Source organism: Saccostrea cucullata, unplaced genomic scaffold (assembly GCF_032062105.1).
Source record: "Saccostrea cucullata isolate Sc308-1 unplaced genomic scaffold, CSIRO_AGI_Scuc_v1 ctg1464, whole genome shotgun sequence".
Lineage (NCBI taxonomy): Eukaryota > Metazoa > Mollusca > Bivalvia > Ostreida > Ostreidae > Saccostrea > Saccostrea cuccullata.
The window spans coordinates 55,527-72,094 of NW_026925647.1; the positions used below are offsets into that span (position 1 = coordinate 55,527).

General features: G+C 33.1%; 2 protein-coding genes across 4 annotated transcripts in view; both read left to right on the forward strand.

The window, feature by feature from the left end:
* Positions 1-2,032: 2,032 nt before the first annotated feature.
* On the forward strand, positions 2,033-5,358 carry LOC134269466 (uncharacterized). Of its 2 annotated transcripts, none has more exons than XM_062751666.1 (2): positions 2,033-2,475; positions 4,511-5,358. In XM_062751666.1, exons 1-2 carry the CDS (start codon positions 2,133-2,135, stop codon positions 5,059-5,061), a joined length of 894 nt encoding a protein of 297 aa, XP_062607650.1. In that variant the 5' UTR covers positions 2,033-2,132; the 3' UTR covers positions 5,062-5,358. The 2 variants fall into 2 exon arrangements, 1 of the variants encoding a protein (XP_062607650.1); XR_009992581.1 differs by lacking the exon at positions 2,033-2,475 and adding an exon at positions 3,585-3,801 and having other exon boundaries at positions 4,511-4,651.
* Positions 5,359-12,359: 7,001 nt separating this feature from the next.
* Positions 12,360-16,568, forward strand: part of LOC134269465 (uncharacterized) — a 51,974-nt gene continuing 47,765 nt past the window's right edge. The window contains exon 1 of one of the 2 annotated variants that reach the window (XM_062751664.1): positions 12,360-12,430. The gene's annotated coding sequence lies outside the window, so the exon portion shown is untranslated. Of the gene's footprint in view, positions 12,431-12,553; positions 12,801-16,568 lie in introns of those variants that run through there. The other variant, XM_062751663.1, reaches the window with a different exon arrangement.

Genomic DNA, 16,568 nt, shown 5'->3' on the forward strand with positions numbered 1-16,568 from the left:
CATGTATTCATTTAGAACCAAAAAAAATAGTATTTATATTTTTAAAATAAGAACTGAAATTTTGAAATTTAAGAAGACTGGCTATGTTTGAACTTTTCCAAATAAAAAGAATAATTTCCAGTTGGATTTCCAAAAAATATCACAAAAAAAATTGTTTAAAGTAAAAAATTCGTGAACTTCTGAAATTTTTATTGCATCTGGTCACAATCAAATTCACCCCCCCGACTATAAAAAAAAATCTCGTGAATGGCTTTTGTTCTTTTGATATCATATTATAATATAATTATTAAAATCATTAATATTTGTTCTGACTTGACTTGCATTTTAAAAATTTATAACCGAATATTTCCTACAAAACCATCTTTTAATGATTTTTATTTATAAAATCTATTATTGACATAAAAGGCAAAATTAGGCATAATACAGATGCATGGCAGTACGCTTGATTCTCGTTTGCAATAGATGATTTAAATCGTGCATACTCTTCATTCGAAAGTGTCCTCTTGAATGACGTAAGAAGAAAAAAAAAATCATTGACCCAGGAGCACTAACATGTAACGCTTTTTATTCAAAAAATAAAATCCCAAAAACTTTTTCAAATTCTAAACAAAAAAAAAAAAAAAAAAAACACCTGGAAATGTTTTTTTTTTTTTTTTTTTCCATTCAATTTCAAGGGTGGGATTTTTTTTAGTTTTTGAATTGTGTTGGGTTTTTTTTGGGGGGGGGGGGGGTCCTGACAATAAAAATTTCAGAGGAATTAGTTACTTTAAACAATTTTTTTTCTTATTTTGGAAATCCAACTGGAAATTATTCTTTTTATGGGTCGTTAGCCGAGGTCGTATCCAATGGTACCTGATTAACTCACAGATCGATCTGATGATTTAATACATGACGCTCTATTAAAGTCCTAAATAGATTTATTATTCTGAAGACTCTTTAAAAATTCATCTTCAAAACCACAGGTGTTTAAAGAGAGGACTCCCTACCCCCCACCCCCACCCCATCCCCACCCCTCCACCCCCCTTTACTTCCGATATATATGCCCCCGGGCCTCTGCGACGTTTTCCTCATAAACCATCTTTTAATGACATATTTATAACATCTATACCAACAATTCCAAATATTACTTAAAATCAACATTGAATAAAATATTCCCTACTTTATATATGAATCATTTAGATGCAATTGCATATACAATGTATATAAGTATATAATATAGTAATAATATTTGATTAATTTCCCGCCGTAAAATTTCCATGCACACCATTTAATAATATTCTGCAGTTTACAATGTAAAATGTCTTCCGCCGCGCTCCTTGTCTGTTTACGTTCTTCTGTTTGGTTAATTATGTAAAAGTATGATACTTTCAAGTATATATGATTTAGTAATGTATGCATATATAAGATGTATATATACCTAACTATAAAACAATTCTTAAGCACACATAAAATATTTGGGGTATTAAGTATTCCCCTACTTGCGTGTATACTTATCAATCAAGCAACTCTTTCCCTCTAAAGTGTGCGTGTATGTATTTCATGTTTATGATTATAACCATTATATACATTTTAACAATGTACTTTCTTTTTACCCCATGAGGGCCCTTAGTTAATTGGTCAATAATGAATTGAATTGAATTGTCAGGGTGCAAGCCCCCCCCCCCCCCTTCTTGAATCGTGTACAGGGGTTTTTCTATGAATTGGTGTCATATTGTTATTAACTCCGACACTTGTTTTAATTAACTGTCCGACAAGGCGTCAATATATCGCGGTCAAAAAGTCAAGTTTAATCTACTTATATTTGGGGGTCAAATATAAATACATTGCGTAAGGCTACATTCCGTTCTAAGGAATAATAAGTAAATATTGACGTGTGCAGGGTCAAAGTTCAAGCTTGAATGGAAGACTGCTGAGCATGCTGTCTACACGTGGGAAAAATACAACTAATCCACCAATGAAAAATATCTATGCAAACGCAGCGTTTTCTGATTGGCTGTTCATCAATATTCGATAGCGTACAAGAAATAATACATTTGTGTTGAGTAATCAAAACAGAGAAAGCTTCACAAAGAGTTAGACGTTCATAAAACGTGCAGAATTTTTGTTCCAAAAGAAATCTTAAGAAGTTCAATATGCCAATCATAAAGAATCACGAGTTTGATTTTGAAAATCCCGAGGGAGTCGATGAAAGCTTTTTGATTAAAAGATTATCCTTGTATGCCACCGTACGCCCCGAGGATCTCAAAGCCCTGGGCGCGGATCTTTACCAGTCCAGGTGGCGCGATTTCCGACAGTCCCTTCAGGATCTATTTCACCCGCCCCAGGGTTTACGTCAAGATCCACCCGAGGAGAGCGTATGCTGCACTTCGTCCCCTGACGGTCTTGATAAAGAAGCAACACCAGTAATACAGGGGCGGGAATTTTCCATCCAGTACCAATCGGCGGGAATCCGGCCACACGAACTACCTGTTATAGGTAAGATATTTTTTTTCTCTATTCTTAGAAAGGGGGGGGGGGGCGAATAAATAAGGTAAAGTATGAGACAGAAAAATTGAACTCTATCTGTGCTTTTATCGGATATATCTGTATAGAGACGTGTTATTTTCCCAGAAATATTTCTATATCTGAAATGTATATAAAATGTGCTTCAATCCAATCGGTTTTACATTGAAGATTTCAAGTCTTTCAATTAATTTCCCATGCTACTATATTTATGAATCTCATTATGTATATTGTCAAAAAAAAATATAATTATACAATTTATTGAATGAAAGCTGCACAATTTCTTGTTATCATTAAGTATATAACATGTATAACTTTTTACTATGTATTCAGGGAAATATGATGATGACGTTATATAATGTACATGTACATATGACTCTTTGACCTTTGTACTTACTCAAAATAGACCGTTTCCTGGCAACTGCCAGGTGCAGACAATAAGATACACTGCATGTAACTGGTTTTATCGTGATCGAACCAGATGGATCTGCTAATAGCCTGTTTTCTAAGTAATAATAATAATAATAATCATTTATTTGAATCTCATCACCATTTTACAATAGCGTACAGAGACTACTAAGTAAATGATCGTACACCATTCTTGGTGGATCGATGTTCCAGTTGCTTTGGATCAAATCATTCTTCCAAACAAGATTTTTGATCAGCTAATTTACTTTTTTATTAGCTAGATTAGAAAAAAAAAGTTAAAAATTGAAAAAAAAGAAGAAAAAAAAAGAAACAAAAACAAAGATTAAAGAACCAAAATAAATTGATTTTGAAAAACAATAAAACATGCAAAAAGAGAAAGAAGTTTATTAAAATAATATTGTATTAAATTCTTGGCATAGAGAAAGTTTTTTTTTTCTTCATATTATTGTCCTTTTTGACATTAAGTCGTCATAATAATTTTTTTTTTAATTTTGATTTTTTTTTATTTTTATTTTTTTTTTTTTATTTTTTTATTTATTTCTTTATTTTGTTTGAAATCTTATTTAATTTGAAGTTGTATATCTTACATGAGCATAAACATGAAAAAGTGATATTTTTCTTTTGAAAGTTATCTATTTTTATGTTTATTTATTTATTAATTGCGCGCTCAGCCGAAATATTTCAGTAAACAATAAACAATTTCTTCATTTTCTTTTTGTTTCAATCTTGAATATTGCAAAGAAACTCTCTCTGACGAGTACATGTGACCTTGACCTTTATGTTGACCTTGGTGTTCGTGGTTTGAAAAGGTTTTGTCTTTTCAGTTAACAACGTTTTCTGCTGTGAAACTGCTCGGCAGATACGTAAAGCGTAAGTGGTAACATACTCATGTTACTTAACGGGAAAAACAAACACACAAACAAAGCGGGGGAAAATGAAACCAATCAAAATGTTCTTTGTCACGTGGTATTCTAACTTGAATGGTTATAAATGTTAACATTAATACACTCATTACGTAAAAAAAAATATAATTAATAATTTATATGACCCAAAATGAAGCCATGATCTACCCTGATCAATATCAAAGGGAATAATTGCAACATTATCAACAGTGTTAACTACATCATTTAATTGGAGAGAGAGAGAGAAGAAGAAGGGAAGAAAGAAGAAACACGCAGCAGACAAAACTTGATATGGATAACATAGGAAATGTTGCAATTTTCCCTTCTAATCAATGAATACAAATTTAATTTTAATCATTATGTACAGTCATTTGCGGATAGGTAACTTCTCTAGATATGGAACATTTTTTACCACGTGACAACCATATTTTGTATGATCACGCTTCCACATCTCTATCAACATTTCATGAAAACCATTTAGATCTTGAACTACATGTTTTTCAACAAATCTAGCAAAATGTGAAAATATTCCTAATATTGATAAAAATCATTTACATTTTTATCTTTTTAATTTCTTTTTTAAATGTTCCCTTTAATCTCGAATAAAATTGGCCCTTTTGTTAAAAAAAAAAAATCATAAACCAACAGTTTTAAAGATAACTATTTGTTTCTTTCAGGTTTTCATGTTGACGATAAAATCTGCCCCGGATTTTGCTACCGAGTACGCTACATGGGAACCAGAGACTTCCTGTTTAACGGGGAATCGCGCATGCTTCAATCCGTCGGCCTTGGATACGGAAAACGATTGACCTTCCAGGGAAATACCCATAATAACAACGAGAACTACTTTTGGTCGGACAGCCGAGCGGAAGGATTTGCTTTCAGCATATGCGCAGTGGAAACAGGCGACAAGTTCGTAATCTATGACGAAGTCTCACGTGTTGCCGGTGACGTAGAGGTACTTAGTGTGGACGACGATCAGACGGAAATTGATACCGTTTATGAAAAAGGTTGTGTCAAGAAGTTCGTGCGCGTGCGCATGACTGCAAACGTTCAATATCACAACCGCCACCAGGGTATGTTGATGGACGTCACAGACCACGTGATCGATATAGAGGGGACTGCTGAGATTGTACGCCAGCGGAGCTCCTCAAAGGCAACTACACAACAGATCACGGACGTGCACGTGCAGAGTCTCGGCAAGTGCACGCTATGGAAGGAAGACTGAGGAGGGGAAGTATTAACTGAGACTTTATCAGAATCTCACGAATGCTGAATGCCACAGAGCGAGGTCACCCTTCCTTAGTCTACAAGTCAGGGACAAGGTTCATTCACGTACCAACGACGGTTGACCACATGTGCGTGTAATATATTAAATTTCCTTGAAACTCCTACCATGTTACTTAAAGGAGAGATTTCTATAAACATGTACATTCATTCAAAATAGACATTTTCTCTTTTTATATTGATATACATTTGTTACCCTTGTTTTGTTTTTTATGAAGAATAAAATATTTGTTTTACACTTTTCTGAATTTCTTTTAAACCATATACTGAGTACATGTATATCATAAAGAGTTCCTTTTCTGGGTCGTCAAAAATAGGATAATTTACCGGTAAAAAAACATGAAAAGGGATGAAGATAACGAGTAGTGATCGATCTACGATACAGATCTGTGAACAGGGAATATCTAGAGGTGGGAGCAGGTGCCTAGGAGGAGTAAGCAGCCCTTGTTGACTGTTCACCTTCACCATGAGCTCTATGTATAGATCAGGTTGACGGAACATTCCATAGTCAAGTATTAGAGGAACATTCCGTAGTCAAGTATTAGACGGAACATTCCGTAGTCAAGTATAAGACGGAACATTCCGTCGTCAAGTATTAGACGGAACATTCCGTAGTCAAGTATTAGACGGAACATTCCGTAGTCAAGTATTAGAGGAACATTCCGTAGTCAAGTATTAGAGGAACATTCCGTAGTCAAGTATTAGACGGAACATTCCGTAGTCAAGTATTAGACGGAACATTCCGTAGTCAAGTATTAGACGGAACATTCCGTAGTCAAGTATTAGACGAAACATTCCGTAGTCAAGTATTAGATGGAACATTCCGTCGTCAAGTATTAGACGAAATATTCCGGCCTTAGTCAAGTTAAGTCTAAAAGCATTTATTAACAAGTCAGCTAAAACACAACATATGGTGATGTTTATATTTGCTTCCAAAATCATTATAACGACCATAGAATTTACAACCTGCTGGCTTTAGATGAGGTTGTAAAAATGTCTGTAGTATTAACATGTAAATGAGTAGCCAGTCCTGATTTAAACATTGATCGCACTGATCAGTGCAAGTTCTTGAGCAGTGAATAATTTTGGAGACATGCTATTGAGAGCGGAATATTATTAATTTCAATGGAGTGTGTAGTTTTGTTTACATCACAATGTGCCCGTCAATAATTCACGCTTCAGGTATAAGATCTGTGTAATTGATCAACTTATTTTGTCAGCATTGACATAGATATGATCTGTTGCAGGAGCAACTAATCAGGGATAGAAAGAAACTGTCAGTCATAAAGCTGGCGGTCAGGAGGCGTGTACTATTTACCTTGTGTGCAGAATCATAGGTCACATGACGAAATACAGAAGGGCACACTTAACTGGAATTGATAATACTACCATAAGGAAAGTTGAGATATTGTCATCTCCTCTGTTTTACCATTTAGTTGTTAAACTGGCCTGTGTCGTCTTTAATCAGCAAAACATTAAAATATGAAACAGGTGTGGAACACTCTATAGGCCCACTGGGAGAAATCGACATATAATGGGAGATATATAACTATCGTTAATTAATAGTTTATTGTTAATGTAGATGTTTTTGAATTTACCCCGCTTAAAAGTAAAAAGTAAATTTAAAAGAAAAAAAATTACGTTCAGAAAAAATGTTAATGGCCTTCGTTCCCCCAAAATCATTATGATAATAATGAATCATTTGCTTCAGATTTCAAATTGAGGGGAGATATTTGACCATATCCAATTTTAAATTTTCAAAGAAAAAAATAATCTTTGGTACATAAAACTGTTTTTACCGAATGAAATTTTTGTATTAATTTTAAGACGCTAAATGGTAAAACCTGAAGTGGAAATTTTATTAATAAAGTTCAGAGCAGCACTGTGTGAAGTATTAAAATTCAAAAATATCCATAAATGTTTCTAATCATGGGTCACGGGATCATGGGAATAAATGAATTAAGTCTAATTTGGTTGTTACAGGAGTTTTTTTTTAATTAACACATAATTACACTAAACATCTAAAAATAAATTTATAATACATGCATGATATCATCATGATTTTTTTAATGGGTAGGAATGTTTTAAACCATTAAAATATAAATTAATATTTTACCTTTTTCATTCTAATTCTAAATTGCTCAAAATCCCCAACACAGGTAAGGTTTGACATCTGGGTATTTCACTGTGTATTAAATCACTTCCTGTGTATAGGGATTAGGACACAGATGACCACAGGTAGACTGCTAGCCCCCAAGGCATTCACACCTGTACAAAATAAGCCCCTCCCTCACCTGGAATTTAGCACCCGGTAAAAAAAATCTCTGCCTTTAATAACAGAACAGCAGTATCCCGGGGTTTAATAACTTCTTTGAGCATTTTTGTAAAGGATCACTAATTTAGTCAAATTAGAATATTCTGAATGTTTCCGAAGCACCCCTGCGTAAAACTCATAAGACATAACAGAAAATGATTTAAACTATAACTAAACATCATTATAATTTGTTACATGTACAGTTTTTGACCCCCACCCCCCTTTAAGTAATTTATTAAGTTTTGTTATTTGATATCATAATTATACTGAATGTAAATATAAAAGTTAGATATCGGGTTTTTTTCCAAACAACTAAATTAAATAATATCCATACATTTTGGGGGAAAAAATACATCTTTGCTCAGTTTTAAAAAAAGATGTTAAAAAGGTATTTCCAACTTTTATAAAGATAAAAAACAAACAAACCCCCAAACCTCCAAAAAGTGTGACAGAAAGACAGGCATATAAAAAAATCAAAAAAAAAAAAAATCTACTTGTCTTATATGTAAGACCATCCTGTCATTTTCTCTTTAAGGAGGAATGCCACACCAACTTTTTATTTTATAGATCTCTGAGTCAACCCTTTTAAACAATGGTTTCAGCATTGAAAGGCCGATTTTAGCTCTTAATTAGTTTATATGAATTTTTTTTTGTATTTTTTCAAAGAAAATGAAAAAAAAATATTTACATCCATATTAGATGCTTTCTTGTAAAAATTTTGCCATAAATGAATGCATCACACGAATACCTAATGAAATATGTAAAGAAAAGTCGTATAGATATTAAAAAATTTTAAATAAAAAAATATTTATGAAAATAAAACACATGTCATAATTTGTGAATATTTTTTAAACTTGTGGTTAAAATCTTCTTAAAACCAGTCACAGCTAGGGAGAACATGTTCGTTAATCATATTTATAAAAGAAATTGAAACGAAATGGCCAAATTTTAGAGAAATTAATTTTTTATTTTTTTTTTTTGTCCAATCCCGATCAAAATCAAACCGATCCCAACCATAATATTGTACAATACTTGGAAATGAATAACATTTCTTGAAGAACACTATAGTCTGATTAGGTGTAAAAAGGGTTAAAACATTATTGATCTTGATAATCAAATAGATTTCTTCATTGTAAATAAATGAAAGAGGCAATAAATTAGTATTTTATCCATTTTGTGTTAATTGTGATCCATGATCGGTTTAATTTTGATCGGGTTAGGTCCAAATATTAAAAAAATTAATTTCTCTAAAATTTCTCAATTTCATTTCAATTTCTTTTCAGTCAATATATGATTGACAAACATGTTCTCCTCAATTGTACAGTTGTATGGAATGCCATATACGACAGCCAAGTGCTTACTGCCAACTGCCACACATATTTGAATAAATTTTATGTTTATATTTAATTATATGAATTTTCAAAAAAAAAAAAAAAAAAGAAAAAAAAAAAAAAAAAAGGCGCGGATCCAGGACATTTTTTTTCTAAGAGGTCACCTTGGTAAAATTAAATTGACTAAATGACCATGTTTTAATTTATGTGATATTCAATATACAGTGTATGCCATTGATAAACTACATTGTTTATTTTTATTTTCTTATTTGAAATAGGTAATAAAATGACTATTTTATGCTTTTAATCTTAAAAGAAGTAACACCCCCACCCCCATCCCCGGAGACAACAAAACCTTTAAAGAGAGAAAATAAAAAAAAAATAAAAAAAGATTTATCGTTTTGCAGATAAAGATGTTTTGAAAATAAATTTATATTTTCCATTATATTGTAAAGTTAAGAATTTCCTCAAATTAAAGATGTATATCTCTGTGTGTTATTATGTTTTCCATGCAAATATCTTGGGGATGGGGTGGGGGCATTTAAAATTTGTTCAGTCATGGGTTAATGTATAAACTAAACGAACTAAAACTGATCTTGGACCCTCCACGAAGAAAACGCCGATCAAAAATTTATATCTCTTTGTTTTTACAAATAAGATATGTTTTACATAGCACAGAAAGAAAAAATTATTCTGTGCTTTCGTTGACTTTAAACAAGCCTTTGATACTGTATGGCGGAATGGTCTTTGGACCAAGTTACAAATTAATGGAATAAAAGGCAAATGTTTTCAATATATTCAAAATATGTATAAAGGTATTAAGTCTATGGTGAAAATGAATGACATGTCCACAGAATTTTTTAGCTGTAATGTAGGAGTAAGACAGGGAGAAAACCTCTCGCCATTTCTATTTTCCATGTATATTAATGATCTTGAAGATTTTCTACTTAACAAGAATGTTGTAGGCTTGCAAAGTATTTCAAGTACTATTGAGAATGAATTACTAATGTATTTTAAACTGTTAGTACTTTTATATGCAGATGACACTGTTATTATGGCTGAATCAGCCGATGAATTACAACATGCAATTAACGAATTTCAAAAATATTGTTTGCAATGGAAGTTGAAAGTTAATGTCGAAAAAACGAAGATCATGGTATTTTCAAAGGGTCCAATGTTAAAAAGAAAATTTTATTACGACAACTTAATTATTGAAAACGTTAAAGAATTTAAATACCTAGGCGTTGTATTTTCACGCTCTGGTTCCTTTTGTAAAACAAAAAAACACTTATATGAACAAGCTCAAAAAGCGATGTATGGAATTATAAGAAAAATTAGACAATTCAAATTACCAGTTGATTGTCAATTTGATCTTTTTGATAGAGTTGTAGTACCAGTCTTACTATATGGCTCTGAAGTATGGGGCTACGAAAACCTTGATATTGTAGAACGTTTACACTTGAAGTTTTTAAAGCATGTATTTAATTTGAAAAGTTCCACGCCATCGTACATGGTCTATGGTGAAACAGGTCGCTTTCCTCTGTACATCTCGGTATACTGTAGAATGATTTCATTTTGGACAAAGCTTTTTTCAGACCCACAAACTAAAATTGTAAATGTTTTATACAAACATATGTTTAAATTGTACTGTGATGGAAATTTAACAAACCCATGGTTAGATTGTATACAGAAAATTGTAATATATGTGGTTTACCAAATGTATGGTACGAACAGAGTGCCAGTATGAATTATAAATGGATAACTGCTACCGTAAAACAAATATTACAAGATCAATTTATTCAAAAGTGGTCTAGTGACGTTAATAATTCTTCAAAAGGACAAACTTACAGAATCTTTAAACAAAATTTTGGATTTGAAAATTATATTGATAAGTTATCTCCTAAATTTAGAGCAATATTTATGAAATTTCGTACCACAAATCACCATTTACCGATAGAGACAGGAAGATGGCAAGGTTTACCACTGTGCGATAGAATATGTACACTTTGTAAAAACAATCAAATTGCAGATGAATTTCATTATATTTTAGAATGTAAAACTTTATCTAATGTGAGAAAGAATTACCTGGGCAATTATTATTCTTCTAGACCGAATGTTATTAAATTCATGGAAATTATGTCAACCTCAAACGAAAAAGTGATGAAAAAACTTTGTATATTTATCCAAAAAATCTATGCTGCTGTCTGTCCTCCTTGATATGTTTCCCCACTCTTTTTTTCTACCATTAATCTTTTGTTATGTTTTCTATATTGTGTATGTACCTCTGACCAGACTGTTTATATTGTATATAATGTATATATGTTATTTATGCACAATACCCCATGTACCAATAGATTGGTCTGGGTGAATAAACTGAACTTGAACTTGAACATGCATAGATCTAGAGAAAGAGGTCCGGACCACCCCTCTGAAATTTGTAAAGTTATTTAATGCTCAAACTAGACCAACTAAAAGTTATTCAATGTATAAAATAAATCAACTAAAAGGGACCTTAGAACTCTTCAGAACGTTTTTAACATGAGTGACCCTCTTAGGAAAATTGTTCTAGATCCGCGCCTTTTTTTAAGTCACATAAATATCAATATAAAAATAAAATTTATTCAAATATGTGTGGCAGTTAGCAGTAAGCAGCTGACAGTTGGCAGTAAGCAGTCAGCAGTCAGTAGTTGGCAGTAAGCAGTTGGCTGTCGTATATGGCATTCCATACAGTTGTGACTAGTTCTATTGTGTTTTTAACCATAGGTTTAAAAAATATTCACAAATAATGTGTTTTATTTTCATAAATATTTTTTTTACAAAAAAAAAAAAAAAAAAAAAAAAATTAAAAGTCTATCCAGTCTTTCTTTACATATTCTATTAGATATTCATATGATGCATTCATTTACAGCAAACTTTTAACTCGAAAACATCTCATTTGGATATAATTTTTTTCTTCATTTTCTTAGAAAAAATACAAAAAAATTAATATAAAATAATTGAAAGCTACCATCAGCCTTTCAATGCTGAAACCATTGTTTAAAAAGAGTGACTCAAAGATCTATAAAATAAAAAGTTGGTGTGGCATTCAACCTTAACACTGTTTAATAAAATTTCCTAAATAATTATTCATATTTTGATTTAAAAAAAAAAAACAACTAATATAATCAGAGACATATAAATAACATTTTCAACATCAACGTAGGCCCGTAGGAACTCGGGGGGGGGGGGGGTCATCAGCAAAGAGGCCCCCCCCCCCGCCCCACCACCACCATTTCCTACGGCCATGCAACGCTTAGCATGTCTAGGGAAGCCAATAAATATTCAATTCAAAAAACATATAATACAAATTATACGGGCCATTTTCAGTCAGTCGATCGGGTCAGGGCAAAAAAAGCAAAGATTGTCCGAGGTAAATATTTTATTTCTCCATTACGGAACTCATTATTATTCCGGGTAAATTTTTTTCTTCATTCCCTCTCGTGAATATTAACCAATCAGAATTCAGCTTGCACGAGTTTAGCACATGTCTAGTAGATGAAAACAGACACACATGTTTAGGGTCCGTTGAGCGGTTACACACCAGTACACTGACAGAAATCAAATTCTTATGCAACTGTAAAACATCGAAGGAGGAAAGTTAAACATCCCGTTATATCCATATTTAGGTAAGACAACTATATTTATTTGCAGTGGAAGGGGGCTTGTCAATTTAGCTGCCAGGCAAACAGCATCTGATTTAATGAGGAACCAGTCTGCACCGTGCATACATAACGGTAAATGTAGCCATGTTTCGTGTAAGACAGCGGATGACATTGTGAAGTGTGAATATTTATGATATGAAATAAACCGTAGACAGTGTCAGGAATAAATTTATCCCTATGTGAGTTTGGAATAGTAAAGAATTGAAGCATAAAAGTTATAAACAAACTCGATTAAAAAGTCAGTTGTCGGTCAAGGTCAGACAACCCACCAGCATCCAACTTCCAAGCATTACTAGCCTGAAGGAAATTATATAAGTTGCCCGAAATAGTTGAAGTAAGTAAAAACAAAAAATAGGAAGACATATTCTTTATTAAGGGAAATGTTTTAATTAAAGTACTACTGTCATGTTGAAATTAAGGGCGGATCTAAAATCAGTAACTCTCGAAAAAAAGGGTTAGCACTCCCGTCCCTCCCTGGATGTTATGCTGTTAAAAAATTCCCCCCAAAAACTGTTTTTTTGCAGGCAAAAGTAATAGGTCAATATTCAGTAAGGTGATTCCCTTTAAATACTTAGATTTTTGTGTATACTGACTGTAACAGTGCTTAGGCCCCCATCTGTTGACCACATGGTAAATACCTGCAGCTGTGGTGTATACATCTGCCTTAGGGGCATCTAAACTCAGTCAAAGTTGGGCTTTAAGGTGAGTATGTCAAATTGACCTAAAAAAATTACTTATGTAACTGACCATCCTAGCCAAAGAGGGGGGGGGGGATTTGTTCTCCATGTTCACTCCAGGGGCCCATTTTACAAGAAAACTTATGGCTAAGAAGTAAATCTTAAATTGTTCATAAAATTTTGCAAAATTAATGATTGTGTAACAGGAAAGGAGAAAATGTGTGGCTGGACTGGGAATCTAAACCGGGACCCCCCAATCAGGTGCTCTACCAACTGAGCTATCCAGGCTGATATATCCATGGTCCCATTACAGTTGTGTTAAATATTGCCAATGTGACATTAGGCCATAATAAATAAATTGCTAGATTCTCCTCCGAATTTTTTTAAAAATCGGGGCGGGCAGGCGGCTTTTATTTTATATTTTTTATTTTTTCAATTTTGCAGATTTTTTATTGACCTAGTCAATCGGTGTAATTTTATCTATAATACCAGAGTAAAAGTCATAGTAAAGGTTCCATTAACTCTTACTTCACACCATCACCAATCTTTTCAACCAATGACCCTTGTTTAAAATATATACTCGTGTATTACAGCATATTACCATCTTTCAGCTGTCAAAATCATGTTGACATTCGCGGGATTTAAAACGAAAGTAGAATGATAGATGAATACCGATCCCGATCAGGATTAAGACAAAGAAAAACAAAAATAAAAAAAATCGAGGCGGGGGTTTAAAATCATGGCTGGATGAGAATCTAGGAATAATTTTATTATGGCCTTATCTTACTTACATGTTACATTTCTTTAAAAAAAAGCCATTTGACTATAATGTAAATTAGAAACTTAAGAACAAAATTAAATTTGGGTCTTAGTCACAAGTTCTTTTGTCAAACGGACCCCAGCGTTTGGGACAAGTTGCAGAAAAGAACAGTCGAGGAGAAGGGCCATGCAAGCATTTTACACAGAATGCTATTTTCTACTGTTTTATATTTTGATATGTTGCCAGCTTATAAGATATACACTATGGCAGTCGGCAGATACTCTGTGTATTTATGTTGCATGTCATGTGCAGATATTCAGTATATCTGTCTGTCTGCCATATAGAGGATCATAACCTCTGCTGATGGACCCGGCTTTACATGTTAATGTGTGTCTACCCCCTACAGAAACCTGACCATTGTTTGTCGTTATTTTTCTCATAACTTGGTGTACACACATTACTTTGTACCTAAAGGAGAGTCAGGGCCACTTTTATAAGGGTCAAACGTGTGTCATCCGGTCATGTCTAGAACAGAGTACACACTTATTTACTAAGGACAGCTACTAATCAAATGGTCATCATATGATGTAGGAAAAATATAAAGAACCAACAATTGAATTAAAAAAAATAATAAATGCAGCTCACTTGATACAAAAAAGAAAAGAAAAGAAAAATAAAAACACACACACACACACACCCTGCCTAATTGTGTCTCAGTATTGTGTGGTGTATATATATATATCACAGCAAGAAATCACCAAAAAAATGATCTCTTGTAAAATGTTATTGTCCTGTTTTGAACATGTTAAGCTACAGGTATGCCATGGCTTTGAAGATATGACAAGATTAAGCTGTGAGTCACATTAGGCTTACATTGTCAGGTGTCTATACTGCATTTATAAACTTAATTGTATATTGATCTGCAGGGTTTATCATCCTGTATGCATTAGTTATTGGACACAAATCAAAATATAAAATACCTGGAGGCAAGTGAACCCCCCTGTCCTCAGACTGTAAACAAACCAGGGATCTGACTCATGTTTATGTCAACAAATCCTAAATGTATAAATCCATGTGTTCTGGAGAAAGTCCAGCTCCTGGAGCCTCATAGTGATTTTAGATAACCCCCTACCCACCCTCCCCCTCTCCCCACCCCACCCTGTAATAAAGAACCAATTTGTTGCATGCATCTAATTCTGACCTCTGAGAGAATTGATTAAAACAGCAGTTGTCTTTCACTTTATTCTGAGATGGGAAAAAAATATTTTGAATGAGCAACATGACATGTGTTAAATTCTGACATTAGTTATAGTAACAGTTAAATTCCTAGAGTGCCTTCAGTAAGTGATGACAGAGGGTGATTTGATTTATAGCCCAAGTTTAATTAACTTTAATAAATTAATGGAATTCCATGCTCCAAACTACAAAATTGGCAAGTTTTTGTTTTTTTTTTTAATTAAAACTGAAATTAACAATTAAACTATTAATCTCAACAATTTATCAGTCTGTCAGTAAGTTGACCTATATGTTACAAAGTGTGACACTTGGACACTTTTTTGGGTTATATTAATAGATTATGGGGTTAGGACTCAATTTGACATCAGCAAGATAAGTCGAGCAAACACAGATGATAATATGTGTGTTTCTCCCTTATTGTGGTCACCGTGTTATCAGAGATCATCTAATGCTTCTTAACAGGTTAAAAAACTCCACATGTAGAGTGACCTACTTTGGTTAGGGTCAATATCTGTTTTATCATCAGATTAAAGTCTTCCTGTAGTATTTGTACAAACTAACCTAGTTATGCATCGAATATGCTTAACCTGATTAAAACTTCCTGATTCAGCAAAGATTATTATTTACTGAAGTTTTTTCCTTTATAATAAACAAACTTGCATGTGTGGCATCTAAAGTTGGTGCAGCAAGCAAATTCAAGGAATTGTGGTCCCCCGCTTTCGGTGTCATTGTGGGTGAGATGTCATTTTTTATGACGTATTGTGTGTAATATGAACACCCGATCATATGTCATTTATTTAGAAGTCATCACTGAACCCAAGGTCAAGGTCAAAGGGTTAAAGTTCTTGGTATCCAATGTAAAGTCTTCTCATAAGGATTACATATTTGAAGTATAAAAGTCCTAGCCCCTACCATTCAAAAGTTATACTCAAGGTTTAAGTTTTTTAATTAGTACAAAAAATGTCCAAGGTCAAGGTCAAAAGGTCAAGATTGTTGGTATCAAATGAAAGGTCTTGCCACCAATAATACATGTTTGAAATATGAAAGTCCCAGTATTTACTACTCCAAAGTTGTGGCCAAGGTAAAAGTTTTTGAAAAGTAGGTCAAGGTCAAAGGATCGAAGTTCTTGGTATCTAATGAAAGGTCTTCTCACAAGGATTACATATGTGAAGTATGAAAGCCCTAGCCCCTACCATTCAAAAGTTTTGGTCAAGGTTAAAGTTTTTTCATAAGTACGTAAATCTCCAAGGTGAAGGTCAAAAGGTCAAATTGTTGGTATCCAATGAAAGGTCTTGCTTGCCACAAAGAATACTTATGTGAAATATGAAAGTTCGAGTATCCACCATTCAAAAGTTGTAGCCAAGGTTATAGTTTTAAAAAGTAGGCCAAACTCTTAGGTCAAGGTCAAAGGATCAAAGTTCTTGGTATC